Source organism: Hydra vulgaris, chromosome 03 (genome assembly GCF_038396675.1).
Source record: "Hydra vulgaris chromosome 03, alternate assembly HydraT2T_AEP".
Taxonomy (NCBI): domain Eukaryota; kingdom Metazoa; phylum Cnidaria; class Hydrozoa; order Anthoathecata; family Hydridae; genus Hydra; species Hydra vulgaris.
The window spans coordinates 51289474-51309524 of NC_088922.1; the positions used below are offsets into that span (position 1 = coordinate 51289474).

Here is a 20051-nt window from a genome sequence, read left to right on the forward strand (position 1 = left end):
GGATACTAGATTTTTGAAGCCACAGTTGCTAATGCTAACATATATTTTGTTTATTATGTCTAGGGTGTAATACTCACACTTCAGGATTAAATATTCAAAATAATGATAAAAACAAAATAATATTATTGAAACAATTAAATGTCACTTTACATATTATTTATAAAATTTTATAATTGAAACTTTAAAACATTTTAGTAAATAACACCTCTATTATGCACTTTAACAAACCAACTTGGTAGCTGTTATGGTAAAATGGTGTCTTCTTGTATTGCAAATGCACATTCACATTATATCAACTAAATAGTACAACAATTTTTCCTAAGTCATAAACTTGTCAGAGTTTCAGTCTTCATAGAAGTTTTTGAATTTTTTTGGAATCACTCTTATTAGGAGAATTTCAAAGTCTTTGAAATTGATAAAGATATTGTTTTTTTTTCAAAAGTTCAAAGGCATATTTGGAAGAAACAGTAGTCTTAAGCCAACTCAGCGTGTATTTATTTGCTCCAGCTTTTATTTTTCTTCAAAATGAAGTTCAAAAATCAGAACATCAAACAGAATTTTTTGTTGAAATGTAACGATTAATAAATCGTATCCTAGATAATTTATTTTAATAAAATATCATTGTAAATAGTTGATTATAATCAAAATTAATTTAATTTATGGTCTGTTCGAAAAGGGGTCGTCCATTAATTACGTCACGCAGTTTTTGACATTTTTTTACCCCCCCCCCCCCCCTCTCCCTTCGTAACGCATCCGTAAAACTTTATAGATCCCCCTTAATATTACGTAACAATTGTGTACCCCTCCCCCGTAAATATTTTTTTTTTTAATTTTTTTAGGAAGGAGGGGGAATGGGGGGGGGAGAATTTTACAAAATGCAAAACGATTTTTAATATAATAATGTCTATAATTTTCTGAACTTCTATGAGTTAATTAATTAATACTTTTCAGTCTGTTTAATCTTTTTTTTCATCCCAATAGTTCCGTCTAAAGTTGTATAAATTAACATCGCTATCCTAATTATGATACCAATTTTAAAAGCCTATTCTTCCGATTTATAACACATGCAAAATATCATATATAATATATAATACATAATAATACATAACAACATATTATACATGCAAAAGTATTATTTGATAACAATAATTTTCTTCGAACTATCATCGTGATAGTGGCTGAGTGAATTGCGCTTCAGGCTAGTACACTTAGGTTCTAGGTTCGCCTCTCAATAATAAATTTTTTTTTCATTTTTTTAGTTAGAGCACAAAGGTTGTTATTTTGGTGCTGCGCACTTTTGGGCACCAACAAAATAAAGTTCTGCACTTGGACAATATAAATTCAAAGCGCAGAACGTGCACTGCTCATAGACTGTTTACAGTCTGTTAACAGGCTGTTAACGGAGTGTACACATCAACTAAGTTAGGTTTAGGCGTAGTTGATTTTACAATCAACATGTAGATAATTCAATTGAGTGTTTTGGTTTGGTCAGATTCTCTTTTAACTAAAAGAGGGTCTTTAGATTTAAAACAAAAAATTAAAAAAATATTGCGTCACAAAATCACCTCCCTCTCTCCCCTTCCCTAAAGCGTGACGTCATTTATGGACAACCCCAAAGGGGTCATCCATAAATGATGTCAGTAAATATAGGGGGGGGGGGGGAAAGAGTGCTGGAAAGTTTAATACTAGTTGTAAATTGGGAGGGGGGTGTTGAGGCCAAAATGATGTCAATTTAAATTATTTTTTTAGTTTTAATAAGCAGATTTTAACAGTATTTACATCTACTAAATGTTATAGAAATGATGTTTTGTTTGTGGGGAAATTAATATTAAATGCGGGGAATTTGATATTGTATTTTATTAAATTATTTATAATATAATATTATAAATTAATATAATAAGTTTACCAGAGACATTAAATAAATAACAACTACTAACGTGAAATAAAAATTACTATCGTTTTATTAATGTTAATACATTAATAAAACAATTTGATTGCGAATCAAATTATGTTAGAAATATTAACTCTTTGTATATAAAATTTACAATCGTTTTTCGCTCCCTAGCGGATTATAAAATGTGGTTCAAAGTAAACCCATAAAAATAAACTCATAAATTTGTCATTTTCTGAAATTAAATTGTCGTTATTTCAAAAACGAAACTCTAATTGCTCTCTAGTTGATTATAAAACGTGATGCAATGCAAACTCGTAAAGTCTATTGAAAATTCGAAACGCTAATTTCTCCCTTAACTTATTAATGGTCTCGTATGGAAATCCTCATCCCGATAAAAAAAAAGGCTAATATCCAGAAAGAAGTTCATAGTATATGGAATTCATTAAAAGAAGAGAAACTGGTGCATAAGGATCTTGAATCAAGAGTAATGTACTTAATCAATTTATTTACTGAAAAGGCAATGAAGTTCAAGAGCAAGCAATTATCATTTTTGGCCAATACTCCAAAACAGTCTGCCCCCACGTATACTCCACTTGAATTTGACAAGAATTCCTCACAGTTTGTTGAGCCCACCAATGAGCGATCTTTTATTGATGATCGACCAAGTGCATTAACTTTGAGTTTGTTAACCACAAAAAATCAAAAAAATGCAAGAACAGTGGCTCAAGATTGACTCAATTCTAAGATTGCAGCTTTAAATTGTGAAGTTGCTGGACTGAAGACTAAAAAGAAAAGTGGATTCATTGCCGAAGCTGAAGAGGATGATTTGAAAAAGAAAAAGAAGAAACTAACTCATCTATGTAAAGAACTGGCCAAAAAAAAGTATGATCAAGCTCAACAGTAGAAAACTAGAGAACTTAAAAAAGCTAGAATGGAGGAAATCTGTTTGAAGCATCCAGAAGTCAAAGAAAAACTAAAAATCAGAAAGAAATCTGGTCAACCGTCATTAGAAGTAGATCAACTTCTTTTGAAGGCGATTATGGATTTTGCTCTCCATGGTTCGTCTGCTGATGAAAGACGTCGGTCAGAGGTTCTTCGGGTAATGATAGCTTAGCTATGTTTGTTAATATTGTATTTGTTAGAATTTTACTCTTAATTAGTACTTGCACTATTGTAAATATCCTTAAAATGTTAACAACTAATTTCAAGATTTGATTTGAATATAATTTACAAAATAAATCCCGTTTTCTGTAAAAAAGTTAATTATATCCAAATATATTTCTTTATTATTTAGAGCATTAAAACTCTCGACGAATTGACATCCGAGATGAACAAAATCGGATTTGCAATCAGCAAGAGCGCCCTCTATACTCGTCTACTTCCGAGAAGTTACGGAATATTAGAAGGCAAAAGGCACGTCAAAACAGTCCCTGTTAGATTGATCAGTCCTCAGAATGAATCTCATTTAAAACATGTTGACGGACTCTTTTGCAGTTCAACTAAAAAATATGTGGAAGAAGTTCGTTCTATTTTAAGGCCAGATGAAGTGTGTTTTAGTAGCCAAGACAACAAAGCTAGAGTGCCAATTGGAATCACAGCAGCCAAAAAACAGGCATCGTTGTTGATGCATTTGGAGTACCTGGTAACTCTCCTGGACCACGACTGGATCGTGACTGCTAAACACAAGCTTATACCATCTGCGTACGCTGGAATTACGATCAAAAAAGATGGTCTCGGAAAAACAGATGCTGTTACTTATTCTTTGCGTTATGTTTACGTTATGTTACTACTTATGGGTTGTGTTTAGCGTCGATGGAGGACCCGACGAAAATTCACCATTTCTTGAAGAATAACCTTGACGCTCTTTTCATCATGACGAACGCTTCAGACCGCAGTGCATTCAGCAGAGCTGAGCGACGAATGGCACCTCTAAGTAAAAAATTATCTGGGGTGGTTTTTCCGCACGAACATTACGGAACTCATCTTGATTCTCAAGGTAATTACATCGACAAAAGTTAATTTGTAAAAATATTAATATGATTTTTAACCTATAATAACCAACATATCTTTTTAAATCAGGCAGGACAATAGATGAAAATTTGGAAAAACAGAACTTTGGTTTTGCTGGACAGGCTTTGGCTGATATTTGGTCTGATCTACAATTGACGGTTATCTAACCATTGCAGAGTATATTGATCCAGACAAATCAGAGCTAGAGTCAAGGAGCCTTTTATTACAAGATCAACGTTGGATTGCCGATCATCTTTGTACAAGTCAATATTTCACTCAAATTGTGAAATGTGAAAATTGTTCTTGTTGTCGGACTATTAAAAGCTCTTAATTTGCTCTAACTAGAGCAAGATTTCTTCCGCCACCTGTCCCTATCAACCAAACGAGAGACGGGCTCAAAGCAGTAGATGTCTCAGAAGGAGCAAAAGAATTGTTTCCATCATCAGTCTTTATGCTCATCACATCAAACATTGAAAGTATTCTTCCTCGTACTGCCAAAGGATTCCCAATTTTGCCGTATGCTGCGTTTTGTCCATCAATTCAGTCTAGCCTAGCTGGTAGAATCTGTAAAAAGTGCAATTGCTACTTTGCCTCTTAAGCTATGATGAAAAAGCACGCTTCTATCCATTCTTCTGCTATAACACTCCCTCTAATCAAAAGGGTCCAACCTGTTCGTATCGCTGCCAAGCGTCAGACAGAATTTTTGGCAGTCATCGCCTTGTAGAAGAGTTCGGAAACTGCTGAATGGTTAGATAAAAATAAAGTTGACGCAACGAACTTGATTGTACGTCAAGAATACGATATCCTTTTAGAGCGCGGAGAGCATTCACTACCTATTGTTTCAATCGATGATCACTTCAACAATCCATGGGAAGATTATATTAAAGATATATAATACAATTTGCCTAGTTGATTATTTAATGAGATATCGACTATTATATAATATAATTTGATGAGATCTACTATTATAAAAGTGTATAATTTAGTCAGAAAAAAAATCAATGGTTTTTTATTGTTTTTTAGGGGAGGGAGGGGGTACACAAAAACTGACATCATATATAACGGGGGGGTTAGCTAAAAATTGACAAAGGGAGGAGGGGGAGTCGAAAAATTGAGAAAAAACACTGATATCATTTATGGATGACCCCGAATGAATTATTTTAAATTGTTTGCGTTTGCAACCTAAATAATGTTTAGACGTGCATTGATGTTGATCATAAAATGATCGGTGTTCCTAAATATTCGGTGATCTAATATTCTATGATGATATTATCACCATAGAATATTAGATCACCGAACATTTAGGCAAACATTTATTTAATTGGTTGATTAAAATCGACCAATATAAATTTTTTATTCGTTAAAACAAACGCTCGTTTTTGCTTTACTTTTTTGAAACTGTTTAGAAAGTAAGCACTAGTATAAGTTCCTAAAGTTTTTAATATTGTTTGAATACCCACTCTATTTTTCTAGATGCATTTCGACTTTGGAATTTCTTATGTTGGAATTACTTATGTTGTTTTAAGTTTATTTTACATATATTTAGATTTTTTACCTCAATTTTTTTTTTATATTGAATTTATATCAAAAAACATTTTTATAACAAGAAATTAATATTCTTATACTTAAAACAAAAATTATCCACTAAATTATAAAAAGTCAAAAAAGTGTATCACCCCTAATCATTTTTTAACTTTTCTGTTGTTTAAATTAGTGAAATTGCAGAAAATAAGCCACAAACAATCAAATTTGATTGATAAAAGTTATTCTAACTAATATTTTAGCAAAGTTTGTTTTCTTTTTAGGTTCTTAATAAGAAAATTATGGCGAAAAGATACGAAATTCATGATTGAGTAAAAAAACTGATCCTGGGACACTATAAAAGTGGAAAAGGATATAAAACTATTTCTAAAATAGTCCATGTTAAGCCTAGTAGTGTAGGAAATATCATTAGAAAATATAAAAAAATGGGTACTGTTAAAAATTTGCCAAGAACAGGACGCTCAGCTAAGACTACCCAACGCATTGATAGAGAAATTATTCGAAAAGTTGAACAAGATCGAGGATTATCTGCACTAAAGTTTGCGAAAGATTTACAAACAGATCATGATATAACTGTAAATCCTCAAACTGTTCGCAATCACTTGAAAAATCAAGGTTTTGTAGGTAGAGTTGCTCCAAAAAAGCCTTTTTTGAGTAAATAGAATCAAAAGAAAAGATTGGCTTGGGCTAAGAAACATTCAAGTTGGACTATTGACCAATGGTAAAGAGTTTTATGATCCGATAAAACAAAAATATGTTTGTTTGGTTCTGATGGTATCATACGCAAATGGAGAAAAAATGGTAAACGCCTAAATCCTAAATGTATGAGACCAACTGTCAAGCATGGGGGAGGTGACATTAAGCTTTATTATAAAATTTCAATATAATATATACTTCTAACTTATTTTTTCCTCTTATCATAGGTCAAATGATGGTTTGGGGCTCTTTTGCTTGGAGTGGTGTTGGCGAACTCGAATTCATTGACGAAATAATGACAAAAGAGGTTTATACTAACATTCTGAAGCGAAAACTGAGATCAAGCGCCAGAAGTGCTGGCTTATCTCGTAATTTTATCTTTCAACAGGATGTAGATCCTAAACACACATCAAAGTTAGCTACTGAGTGGTTAAAGAAAAACAGTATTAAGATGTTAGATTGGGTTCCTCAGTCACCAGACCTACATCCGATTGAAAAGTTATGGAATCTTTTTAAATTAAAGTAGATGATCAAAAACCATCCAGTTTGTCGTAATTAAAGGCAATTCTCATTGAGGAGTAGGAAAATTTTGACACACAATGGCTTAAAAACTTAGTAAATTCAATGCCTAAAAGATGTCTTGCAGTCATCAAGGCAAAAGGCGCACAAATAGACTATTAATTTTATATTAGCAAAATAATTATTTAAGGGGTGATTTTTTTGACTTTTTCTAATTTAGTAGATAATTTTTGTTTTAAGTATAAGAATATTAATTTCTTGTAATAAAAATGTTTTTTGATATAAATTCAATATTTAAAAAAAAAATTCGGGTCAAAAAACTATATTTAAGCATATAAAAATTTGTTTTTATTGAAAAACCATTAGGGGGTGATAGACTTTTTTGACATATTACATATCTGTATATGTATAGATATATATATATATAGATATGTAATATATTATTAATACGTTATTAATAGTTAACAACATTATAATAAGTTTGGTAAATAATAATTTTAATAATGACAATTTTAATATTATAATTAGTTATATATTATTATTATTAATAATAATAATAATGTATAACTAATAGTAATATTAACAACATAATTGACAGAGAAAAATCCAAAAAAATAAATACATTAAACAATATTTATATAGATAAATACATGACATTCAAACAATTTACAAAATTGATGACAATTGTTTTTTTTTCTTTTCTTTCCATAAAATTTCGGAAAATCCTACAGTTAAGCAGTCTAAAATAATTTTATTTTTTCGCTTGTGGAAACTTTTTAAATGTAAGGAATGTTTATTAGAATAATAAAAGAAAAAAGATTGTTGTCCCATACTAAACCCTCAGTCGATGTAGCAGCATACTTCCTTGCAGAAATAAGCTATAAGATAGTTGATGTATGTATTGAAGCCAATAAATATTTCTTATTTTTAAAATGTCTCCACTGACAAGAGCGTAACAAGTAAAAAAATAATTAATTTAGGCCGCTTAACTATAGCTTTATAAAATATTGGAGGCAGACCCTATAAATTAAGTTACGTATATGATTTAAACAGCAATTGTTATTATTACTGTTGTTATTATAATTACTTATATAATCCTTATTATTGTCATTACTATATCTAATTATTGTTATTATGATAATTCTCCTGATAACTAACCATGAAATGTAGAAACTTTTATTTCGAAATGTGTTGTTATAAAAAATAAATTTCTGACAACAGGCATATACAATTTAAATGCCAGGTAAGACTGGTAATGGATCGGGTCTAGACCCAAACCCGACTCTTTAAGTCCGGGTCTGGTTCTCATTTTTCGGACCCAGACCCTTCAGACCCGTTAACCAAACGGGTCGGGAATTGATCTAATAACGTCCAGACCCGACTAACATTTTCTTAAATAATATATTTTCATAATTATAATTTTATTTTTGTTTTTCATTATATCTTATTTAATATTAGGAGTATGCCGATGAAAACCAACAATGATTGTTGAAATATTCAAAAAGGTTCCTGCACTTTTTAAAAAAAGATATTTTTAAGAAAAAGGCTTTTCAAGTTAAATTAAAATTCGATTTGGGAATTGTCTTTAACAAGTATAAAACAAGTGTTATCATAAAGCCTCTAAATTTTGAGCTAAATAAAATAAGGGATATACCGGAATTCCGGTCGGTATTTGTGACTTTTAGGTGATTCCGGTTCCAGTTGGAATTATAATATTTCAGGCCAGAATGCCGGAATTTATATTTTACTTTATTTATTTAAGACATGACTAAATCAAAAAATCATTGTCCTACAGGGCAATAAAGAACTATGGGTAAACCTAGGTAAAAAATTCAAAATTCTTAACAAATACAATGTGATTTTAGGTAAAGCTACAGTTTAGCTCTCTTAAATAATTTTATTTTTTCGCTTGTTATTGCTCTCGTTAGTGGAAAGTTTTTAAACATTAGAAATTTTAATTGAAACAATAAAAGAAAAAAGACTGCTGCCCTATGCCAAATCCTCAGTCAATGTAGCAGGCTTGTAGATGTAGGCTATAAGATAATGGACGTAGTAGCACTCCTTTGTAGCCACAGACTATGTGATAATGGATGTAGCAGCACTCCTTTGTAACAGCAGACTGTAAGAAAGTCGATGTATGCACTAAAGCCAATAAATATTCTTCATGTTTATATTAAAAAGTCACCACTTTTAGAAAGTTTCCACGCGAAAGCGCAACAAGCGATAAAATAAAATTATATTAGACCTGCCTCTGACAATAGTCTCATTTTTAATGTTTCATAACTTTTAAATAGTTAAAAAGTATAGGATTAAAAATTTTTGTTAATCACTTAACAAAAATTTTTTTCATTAAAATTTTTGTTAAGTGATTACACTGTGTTTCATCAACAAAGATTTCTGATGAATCTTTGTTGATGAAACACAGTGCAAAATGAAAAAAAATTTTGTCAAGTGATTTTCTACTAATATAATATATATATATATATATATATATATATATATATATATATATATATATATATATATATATATATATATATATATATATTATAGGTTATAAATATATATTATGTAGCCACGATGCTGAGGTTCAGGCTTTCACTTTCAATCTTGAATGTAAAAATACTACATAAATATAAACCTCGTTCCTGCCATAAATTTTTCAAAAACTCCGGCAAATCCGGTTCCGGTCGGATTGGAAATGAAAAATTAGGGGTGTACCGGATTGGAAATTCAAAATTTCCAATCTGGTACACTCCTAATTAAAACTTGATTTGGGAAGTGTCTTTAACAAATAAAACAAGCAAAAAACAGGTTTTATAGAGTGTTTTCTGTAACGATAATTCTAACATTGTAAATTTTTTATTTAATTTTTTAGTTCTATCATTTCACAAAGATACATTTCGCAAAAATTCACATCTAATGATAATTTGCGAAAAATATATATACAGCCGATCGTTTAAAAAAAGTCGTTTCATCAAAAAATTTTCTCATAAAAGCTTTATTTTTAGTTTCAAAAATTTCATTACGTCAAAGAAAAAAACTAAAGTAGTACGCAAGTTATAAAAGGTTCAAAACCAATCTTTTTCTTTAGATACCTCTTTCTATTTCATTTGTTTTTTTACAGATATATCAGAGGTAGAAAACGCAAATGCTATCGCTCTGATTGTTGATATCGAACAGCCACTTTCATCAGAGTTAAGAGTATTACCTAAAACTAAAAAGAGAAAATGCACTTCAAAAGTTTGGGCATCTTATCTTAAAAAGGTTTTAATCAATAATCAATATAAAGCAAAGTGTAACTATTGTTCGCATTCTTTATCGGCAAGACATAGAAATGAAACTAGTCACTTGGTCAAACATTTGAAGACTAAACACCCACAAGTTTGTTCCCCAATAAAAGGTCAAACCTTTATACAGAGTAGTAAAGTAATACTCAATGGTATTTTGGAGTCTAAAAGTTTCAAATTTAATCAAGAAACAAGCAGAAACGACTTGGCCGGCATGATAATACTTCACGAATTTAAATTATTGAACATTGCGGTTTTAGAGAGTATAGTAAAAATTTACATTCTCTTTTTAAAATAGTTAGTCAACGTACAATTACAAATTGTTTTAAAGTCTTCGAGGATGAAAAGGAAAAGTTATATGATGAAATGGAAAAGCTACAGTGTAGAACTAGTTTCACAAGAGATTTGTGGACGTCTATTCAAAAAAAAACCTACATTGTCCTTACCTGCCTCTATATTGGTAATAATTGGCGAATAAAAAAGCATACGCTTAATTTTATTGATATTGATGCGCCTCATACTGCAATAACACTTTATAAAACTTTACTTGAGAAGTTATACAAATGGAACGTTGATAAAAAAATCATTGATACGTTGATAACTGTTCAACGAATGACGCAACGGTTAGGATTCTCAAAGAGAAATCGAATACTAAACTCGTCAGTGATGGTAATTTTTTTCATGTTAGATGTTCTGCACATATTGTAGACTTGGTTGTTCAAAAAGCAATTGAAAGCATTAAACATATAATAGTAAAAGTTAGAGAAAGCGTGAAGTATATCAAATCGTCAACTTTGAAATGGTAACAGTTTAAAGAAGTAGCGTCCCATTTACAAGCTCCTAATAATAATGTCGTTTTAGATGTAAAGACAAGATGGAACTCTGCTCATATAATATTGGATACTGCATTGAAATTCAAAGATGCTTTTATTCGTCTAAAAGAAATTGATTTTAATTTCGCACATTTGTTAAATGAAGAGAAGTGGACTAATGTTAAAAGTCGTTGTGACTATTTAAAAAATTTTTTACGGTGTAGCAAACCTTTTCTCTGCAACAATAAATCCAACAGAAAATTACTATTTTATTCATATTTGTGAAATTTATTAACAAATAACTGATACGTGCAGCTATCATATTCAGTTCATCTGTGAAATGGGGAGGAAAATGATGGCAAAATTTTCAAGATATTGGAAAATTAAATCCAATACATTAGCCATTGCATCTGTATTAGACCCACGTTATAAAATGATTAGCGTTGAGTACTACTTTAGGGAAATTTATAATTCCGCAAGTGAACAGAAGTTAGAAAATATTAAAAGACTATTAAAAAATTTATATAATGAGTAAGCTGCTAAATATTTCAACACGGTAAACACTTTAGTACAAAGAAAGTATTTCAAATCAATCTACTTCTTCTGCTTCTTTTTTATATTAAAAAAAAATTGAGAAATTCAAAAAATATCTAGTCTTAAAATCTTCTTCTTTGGAACTAAAAAAAAAATCACAGTTGTACTTAGATGAGCCATTGATTACTGATCAAGAAGGATTCAGCATACTGAAATGGTGGAGATATCCTGGAGTCAGATTTCCAGTTATACAGTGTTTAGCAAGAGATATTTTGTCAATTTCGTTGTCTACTGTTGCTTCTGAGTCAGTCTTTAGCACAGGTGGTAGAGCTCTTGATAAATATCGTAGTTCTATGATTCCAAGCACATTGAAAGCCATTGTATGCTCACAAGATTGGTTGAAATCTGTGAGGTATTTTAGTTTATATTCTTTATTTTTAATCCACTTTAGTTTATTTACTAATTTTAATTTTTCAATTAAAAGAAAAAAACAGTACTGCGATTACCATGAATGAAAACGAAAACAAAGCTGCTCTAATTTCTTAGGAAAAAAAGAAAAACACTAGTGATCTTTGTCAATATGAATATTTGTGCAAGATTTTGTTCAGAATTTTGTTACATGAAGTCTAACACTGTTATTAATAAAATTATTGCTATCTATCGTTATTGTAAAATCATTTATTTCTGAAAAAAGTTTTCTGTTATTATTTTCTGAAGTTTTCATTCACCGCCATCTTAAATTATAATTTAAATTAAAAAATAAGGACCCAACTAAGTTAAAAGTGTTTCTCTAACAAAATCAAGTATACCTTTTAATTTTGTATAAGAAAAAAGAGCGTTAAAAGTCTTTGAACGTGGTTGGGTCCTGGTTTTTAGCTATTTTAATAGTTACATTATAGGAAGGGCTTTGGTACACACATTGGTAATAAAAAAAGTACATACATTCGTAACAAATAAGACTTTTTGATTGTTGGCCTGTAAATCTCGATTATTTACCAGAATCCTTCATCTTTGGGTGTAAATGCCATATTAGAAGGCCTACAACAGAAAAGCTCGCATAATCTAGGGTCTTGCCATTCTAAGGCCTTCAGTTTAATATTACGCTTGATTTAAACGTGACTCAAATGTTCAACAAAAAAAAATGGTTACTAAAAAAAATGTGGAGAGGTCAGATAAATATGTACAAACTAAGAGCAACATTAGAAAAGCATCTTGTATGAGGTATCTGTTCATAAAGCATACTAAGCATTTTAATATTATCTATATTAGCTTCTCAAACCAATATAAACCACAAAAGCCTTCAGATACTTTAACGCATAAAGATTTCCTTTATATTTTCCACGGCGTCAGTAGACATACTTTATTGTCTTGATCTTTTAAAAAAACTTCCAAGGTCTTCTGTTTTAGGTGTGTGGTTGCGCGAGTATAAATGTAAGCTCTGAAGGCCTTCAAAGACCGCGTATAGATATCACCCCTTCTTATATTATACAATGGAATTTCTAATAGCTAAATGCTTTAGTTTTTCAATATTTTCATTATTTACAACGCTCCGCTCAATATGATGACTGAGAAAAACTACTTTAATTGCTATACAGTTCTTGGCTGCCGTTATGATACTTGCATTTATTAGACCAATACCAACTCTTTAACGTTGTTCTGTGACAAGACTATTGGGACATCTTAGAGCACCTTTAAACAGAAAATGCGCAGTTTTTTTTTTGAAATAACTGGTAGGGTTGGGTCTGGACCCATACCCGTTTATTAAATTAGGTCTGGGTGCAAGTTAGGTCTGTTGAAACCCGACCCAAACCGAGACCCGTTTATATAATTGGGTCTGGGTACGGTTCCACTGATACCCGACCCAGACCCAACCCATTTCCAGCCCTAGGTCTATAACTTTTAAAAGAAAAATATTTTAAAATTTGATTAAGTAGTTGCGTGGCATTATTCACTAAGGTACAAGCCATCAACTGATTACAAAAAGTATGTTTGTATTTTAGGATTATTGTATCAAAAGATGTTAATTTGTGCTCTAAAAGCAAGAGACTTAAACTATCGTACTTGTCGTAACCAAAAAACATTTTAGCACATTTGTTTTGGCAATACTAATAAAAGCAATAACTGTATTCATAGCATCAGCTTCCACTATAGGTGATTTTATTTGATTATTTTATTTGATATATTATTATTTGATTTTATTTGATCATTTTATTTGATATTTTAAATGACGACATCTTGTATGAGAGTTGAATAAATTTAATATATGAACATCAATAAATACGAATTCTGTCAATACTAATTTTTTTATTTTTCTAAGAAATTTTCGCTAGATTATTGATACTAGCATCTTTAGCTTTAATTACAAATTATTAATTAATAATTTGTAATTAAAGCTGAAGATGCTAGTATCAATAATCTAGCGACAATTTCTTAGAAAAATAAAAAAATTAGTATCGAGATTCGTATTTATTGATGTTCATATATTAAATATATATATATATATATATATATATATATATATATATATATATATATATATATATATATATATATATATATATATATATATATATATATATATATTGTCAGGGCCGTCTTAAGGCCATCGGGGGCCCTAGGCTAGACTTAATTTGGGGGCCCCCTTTTTCCTTAGTAAAAAAATTAAATCAAATACTAAAATAGGAAACATTTATTAAAGCAATGATAAAATTTACATGTGACGTTTACGTGATTTTTTTCTTGAAAATTCTTTAATAACATCATCAAAATCAATGGTTAAAAGAACATCTGATTCAATTGACATTAACGACAAACAGTTCAATCTTTCTTGCAGCATGGTTGAGCGGAGTTCATTTTTTATAAGTTTTAGTTTTGAAAATGATCGCTCGCCAGTGCAATTTGAGACCATCATTGACAGAAAAATTCTAAGGGAAATTTCAATATTTGGAAAAGTTGATTCCAAGTGGTCTCTTTTTAATGTTGAGTAAAATTCTGTAAATGAATGTTCATCTTTTGAAATGTAATATTTAAATTGCTGGCACTCAAAAAAAAGTTCATTTTCATTTATGTCCTTCTTATAAATTTGTGCTAGGTTTGAACAATGGTCTTTTAGTTCAACATTGGCAATTGTTTGAATGTTTACTAGAAATCCGAAATTGTCATTGATCTTCTCATATGCTGATGTTCTTTTTTCTAAATTTGATGTTAGTGAATCAATAACAGGAAGGTATGTTTCAATTTTGAATTTATAACTTCCCTGAAATTCCAATTCTTCAGCCTCACCATCAAAGAAGGCCATACGTCGGCTTCTTTTTTTTGCTCTTTTTGAAGAATCTCTGTAGTCAGTGTTTGGAAGCAAGATTTTGGCTTTTTCCTGATAATTCTCAAATTGACTCCTCAAATCTTTAATGAAATGCAACAATGACTTGAGAATCCGAACTGCAACATCCAGGTATAAATTTTCTTTCTGTAAAATCTTCGATGTTTCATTAAAATGACAAAGAATATCATTCCAGAAAATTGTCAGAAAAACAATCTCAAAAGTGTTCATTTTCGTGATGAGATTTTGAGCATCATTTTGAGTTTCTTTTGGCTGACTTATGTCCTTGATCAAAAATTCAAGTGCTTTTTTAATCTCATCATAACTGTCATGCAGACAAGTCACAGCATCTGCACGTGCTGACCATCGAGTTCCAGAAAGCTGTTTGACAATTTTTTTGCCTTTGCCAACAAAAGACAGAAGCACTTGCCAACGATGAGTTGATGCAGAAAAAAAGTTGTAGAGGCATTGAACAAAGTCAAAAAAAATAATTGCTTCTAAACAACATCCAGCTACACTGTTGCCAACCAGATTTAAAGAATGTCATGCACAAGGAATAAACAATGCTGATTCACTTTTGTCCTTAATCCTCTTTTGTAGGCCTGAGTACTGTCCTGCCATATTTGATGCATTATCGTATGACTGCCCACGACAGTCAGATATTGAAATTTCATTTTCTTGTAAAAAATTCAAAACCACTGTTTCTAAATGTTCAGCTCCATGCCCTTGAATGGGAACAAATTGCAAAAAACGCTCAACTGGTGCCAAGTCTTTAACATATCGAACTGTAAAAGTTAATTGATCTACATGCGACAAGTCTGGAGTTGAGTCAACGCTGATTGAGTAGTATTTTGCTTTTTTTAATTCAGAAATTATTTCGCTCAAAACTTTATTTCCCATTAGGCATATAAACTCCTCACAGATATTGGCGGAGAGGTATGAAGTATTACCTTTTCCAGAATTTCCATGTTTTTTCATGTGTTCATGTAGGAATGGGTCAAACTGGCTAAGTAACTCAAGAGTTCCAAAATAATTACCATTTTGCTCTGAACCAATGGTTTCATTGTTTCCACGAAATGGCAATCCTCTTGATGACAAGAACTTTACAACTGCAACAATTCTTTTCAGCACATTTTGCCAGTACAATTGTTCGTTATGTAACTGTTTTATTAATACAGAGTCAAGCTGGCCACTTTCTCTCTGCCGACTGGAGTAAGTAAGCATATTTTTGTGATGTTCAGAACCATTCTCGTGTCCAGATATACATTTTAAGGCATTTTTCCAGTCATCAAATCCAGTTGTGGAAAAATTAGAGTGTTTGCTGGAGAATAAGGTACAAGCAAAGCAAAAAACAGAACCTGTTGAAGGTGAGTATAATAGCCATTCACGATTGACAAATTCACCATTGTGTAGTTCACGTCTAAAGCAAGATTTTGATAAGTACCTTTTTTGTCCGCAACTCAACCTTTCCGAATTTTTGAAGCTCCCATCATTGTTCTGGCACATGGACGGGCCATTAGAAATCCAAAATGATTGAGCTTCTTGGGATAACTGATGCCACAATGCTGGGTCAGTTTCTTGAGTAGTTTTTGTTGTTGCGTTTGGATAAGTTTTAATTTGATTTGATTCTGGCTCCTGTGCTGGTTCTGGCTCCTGTACTGGTTCTGGCACCTGTGCTGGTTCTGACTCTTGCTCTGGTTCTGGCTCCTGCTCTGGTTCTGGCTCCTGTTCTGGTTCCAGTTCCTGTTGAATTTCTAGAGTTTCATTTGGCAACAAAGCACTATCAATGCTTACGAAATTTGAAGTTGGACAAAGAAATACATCTTCGGACACAACAGGCTTTGACTTTTGCACCAAAAGAAATGATGTCAAAGGAAGATATTTTGAAATGTCTTCTTTTGCTTTAGCGGCTTTTTTCCTCTTTGCAGCACCACTTTGATAAGTCCGATTAGACATGTTAAATGACTTTTTTTCAAAACAGATGTTTTAAGTTGATCACAGCAATTTCAAATTCAATCTAATGGGATATTTTAAGTGCTTGTATTTAACACTTCTTATCGGAAAATTTATGTTTATTTTCGGACGCATGCATGCATTTTTGCTTATCAAGAAAAAAAAAAATCCCTAGGGGGCCCCTAAACTGAAAAACTGATACTTTTCTAAAAATAATTAAAAAAAATCTTATCAAGAAAAAAATTATTTCCGAGGGGACCCAAACTATGATTTCTTCAGAAAATTTAGAAATATAATTTTTTATTTATATAAATTTGAAAAAAAATCCAGACTTATTTTGGGGGCCCCTAAAAATCGGGGGCCCTAGGCTGCAGCCTACCTAGCCTATGCGTTAAGACGGCACTGTATATTGTAGTAATTGTGTTAATATTTCCAGTGACAGTGCTCAATACAATGTGTTATATAATTGGTAGAGCAAATTTAATACATTTATTTACTCATAAATATGAAAAATTTACAATAATATATTATAAACTCACATAAATAAGGTTAGGTGTCACTCATATAGTTAAAAACAGGCCCATAGTAACCGGAGGGGAGGGGGGGGGGGTCAGTAGAGGTATTTGCTATCCCCCCCTCCCCCAATAATTTTTTAAATAAATAATTTTGAAGTTAGTTTTTAGAAAAAGCATGCGATTACAAATTAAGAAATCAAAAAAAAAAAAAAAAAAAAGAAAAGATTTAACTATTTATGTTTATGCATGAATACTTTTTTAACAAATAAAGCAATTACCAGTTACAACTTTACTAGCACAACGTTAAAGATTTGCTTACATTGTTGTAAGAAGTGAATATTGTTTTAGAGTATTTAAGTTGTTTTAAGTGGAAAATAAATTTGTAAATCGGATAAAAAGTTAAAACAGACAAAACCTACTTGGTTTAAAAAAAGGTATGTGCTAATTTAATCAGTATTTCTTTTTTGTCATTTAACCTCTTTTCTGTGCTGGTAGAAAGAATCCAAAAATCTGGAGTCTGGGCATTTGTCATCAGGGACGGAAAAGCAAAAAAATGAAAAGCAAGTTTAAATATAAAACGTTATTATAGTTATATAGCCATTGGTCAGAAGGCTCACATAACAGATTAAATCACGCGGTCTAAAGAGGCATAATTAAAACGAAATAAAAAACTTATTAAAAAATAATTTTTTTATTGGCTAAATAATTAAATTAGACTTAAATGCGTTTTCAAGATTCACTTATAACAACTAAAAGCAAAACGACTGATAAATAAATAATAAACGAGTGTCGGGTGCGCCATATTCAATTTAATTCATGGAAGTTAAAAAACTCTTATCGCGACTATCTACTATCCTAAATGCCAACAAATCAATGGACTCCGATCCCTATGGGCATTTGTTTTTAAAACTTACGTTCTAAATGTCTTCTTAACGTTTTTTAAACGTCTTTTAAACGTTCTTTACGTAAGAATGTTTAGAAGACGTTTAAAAGACATTTAAAATACATTTAAAACATAATTTTTAAAAACAAATGCCCACTGGGATGTTTTAGAAACTATTAATGGCGACATTGACACAGTTAAAAATATGAGTTGCTGATCTCTCATTATGAAAGTCCTGCTGCAAGAACTTTTTTTGTAAGTTTTATAAACATTTTAAATTCATTTTGTAAACGCTAGTATGATTGTATAACAGTGGGTATTTATCTTTGCAATAATCAAGAGGTTTAATAACTAAATATTTTTTTATTTTAGATGCATTTTAGCTTAATTTAGTTACATTTGCTGAAGAAAATTGGTGGAGCAGAGCTGGTAAAAACCACTGCATATGTTATGTCGCAACGTTAATAATTTTTTAATGTCAAAAATAAACATGGATGGTACAGGAAATTTCGAAAACTTTTATTCAGAAAATCCTCCATAGGTAAAGTTGTTTTGTTTAAATCCAATTTTGATTAATGAATGTACACTTTAAATGCCAACTATTTTACCCTAGTTTTTTGCTGTTTCAAATCAGGTTACGAAATAAGACGATCAGGATACGATTGTAGAAGATGATTTTGCACAAGCAGGTGTAAGATGAACAAACGGTAGACGGTAATCAAGGAAGATTTTTGGTAATGCATAAACCAGAGAAAACAGTGATCCAAAATATTTGTTTATGAGTTTATTAATTTTATTAGTAATCTTTGACTTAATCTTAATGTAAACTTTTATTTTCTGCTGATGAGATTAAATTTAAAAAATATTTCATAGAAATTGTTACTATAAAATTTGTACTGAAAAAAGCTTGATCATTTAATTTTTTTTAATTATCGAAACATAAACAACTATATTGCACAAACATTTTTTCTCTAAATCCCCACCATATGAAAACGTTTTATATAAGTTTATAACTATATATATAGTTTTATAAAATAAAAGTATATTATAAGTAGTATGGTATAAAAGTTGATAAACATATTATAATAGTTATAAAAAAAAAGACCAGGTCTTTTATAACTATATCTTATTTATAAATTTCAAGACCTATATAGCTCTTATTACTTATATAAAGTTAAAAATTTAATTAAATTTTAAACTTTATATAAGTAATAAGATATTTGATATTATATTATTATTTCCAGCCTTAAATTAAATTGTAATTTAAGGCTGGAAATAATAATATAATATCAATAAAATATAAAAAGTCACGAAAAAAGCGTTTGAGGTTTGACGGTAACTGGAAAAATTTTGTTGGGTGTCAATTAAAACTTTCTTTTACTTTTGTTAGTGAAAAATTTAATAGAAATTTCAGATGAATAATAAATAAAACACAAATAATTTATTTACATAAAAATTTAAAATTTAAATTTAAACAACGTCATTAAAAATCATTATAATATTCAGTTAAGCACCAACTTGGACGTCTTCCATATTTAAAATCGTTGCGTAATGGTGGTTGTATGTTGTACAGCGCGTGTACAATCACCTCCCATTATTGTATTTTTTGCCACAGTGACAATTGTTTCTAAATACTGCATTCTCTGTTTCATAATCCCAGCACCGAATACTGGTGGAATGTGAATAACATTTTTAACGTTTATTTTTATTTTGGACCAGATAGCTTCCATTGGGTTTAACATTGAGCTGTAGGGTCCTAATCGTAACAACTGAGCCAGTGAATTTTCAAACACCCTTTCCAAACGAACGTGGCATGGAGCATTGTCTGTTAAGACAACCAAATCCTTTAAACGATTCCCAGATGTAACCCACTGGTTAAACAAAGCCAACATCCACTCGTTACAAGAATCTGCTTTAAATGATTCTCTGCGAGTTTCCATCATGACGACATTTGTTGTTAATATAGTTGCATTCAAATGTATGTTTACACCTTTTGAAGAAGGTATTTTCATTATTGCTCTTTTCCCCTGTTTGGCATGTCCATGTTTTTTTCTACAAAAAAGATTAAAATTTGTTTCATCCAA

The 20051-nt window shown here is 30.7% G+C and overlaps 2 protein-coding genes and 1 long non-coding RNA gene across 4 annotated transcripts in view; 1 reads left to right on the forward strand and 2 right to left on the reverse strand.

The window, feature by feature from the left end:
- LOC101238171 (TBC1 domain family member 24) overlaps positions 1–707 on the reverse strand; it is a 52374-nt gene extending 51667 nt beyond the window's left edge. Inside the window, exon 1 of one of the 2 annotated variants that reach the window (XM_065793584.1) lies at positions 206–707. The gene's annotated coding sequence lies outside the window, so the exon portion shown is untranslated. The remainder of the gene's footprint in view (positions 1–205) is intronic. The other variant, XM_065793583.1, reaches the window with a different exon arrangement.
- A 13300-nt stretch (positions 708–14007) lies between these two features.
- LOC136078757 (zinc finger MYM-type protein 1-like) lies at positions 14008–16572 on the reverse strand. The gene is made up of 2 exons (XM_065794556.1): positions 15227–16572; positions 14008–15133 (listed from the first exon to the last, which is right to left on the reverse strand). Exons 1-2 carry the CDS (start codon positions 16570–16572, stop codon positions 14008–14010), a joined length of 2472 nt encoding a protein of 823 aa, XP_065650628.1.
- Positions 16573–17967: 1395 nt separating this feature from the next.
- LOC136078257 (uncharacterized) lies at positions 17968–18888 on the forward strand. Its single transcript, XR_010637642.1, has 3 exons — positions 17968–18222; positions 18340–18508; positions 18602–18888. It is a non-coding gene; the product is annotated as an uncharacterized LOC136078257 (long non-coding RNA).
- The last annotated feature ends 1163 nt before the right edge of the window (positions 18889–20051 follow it).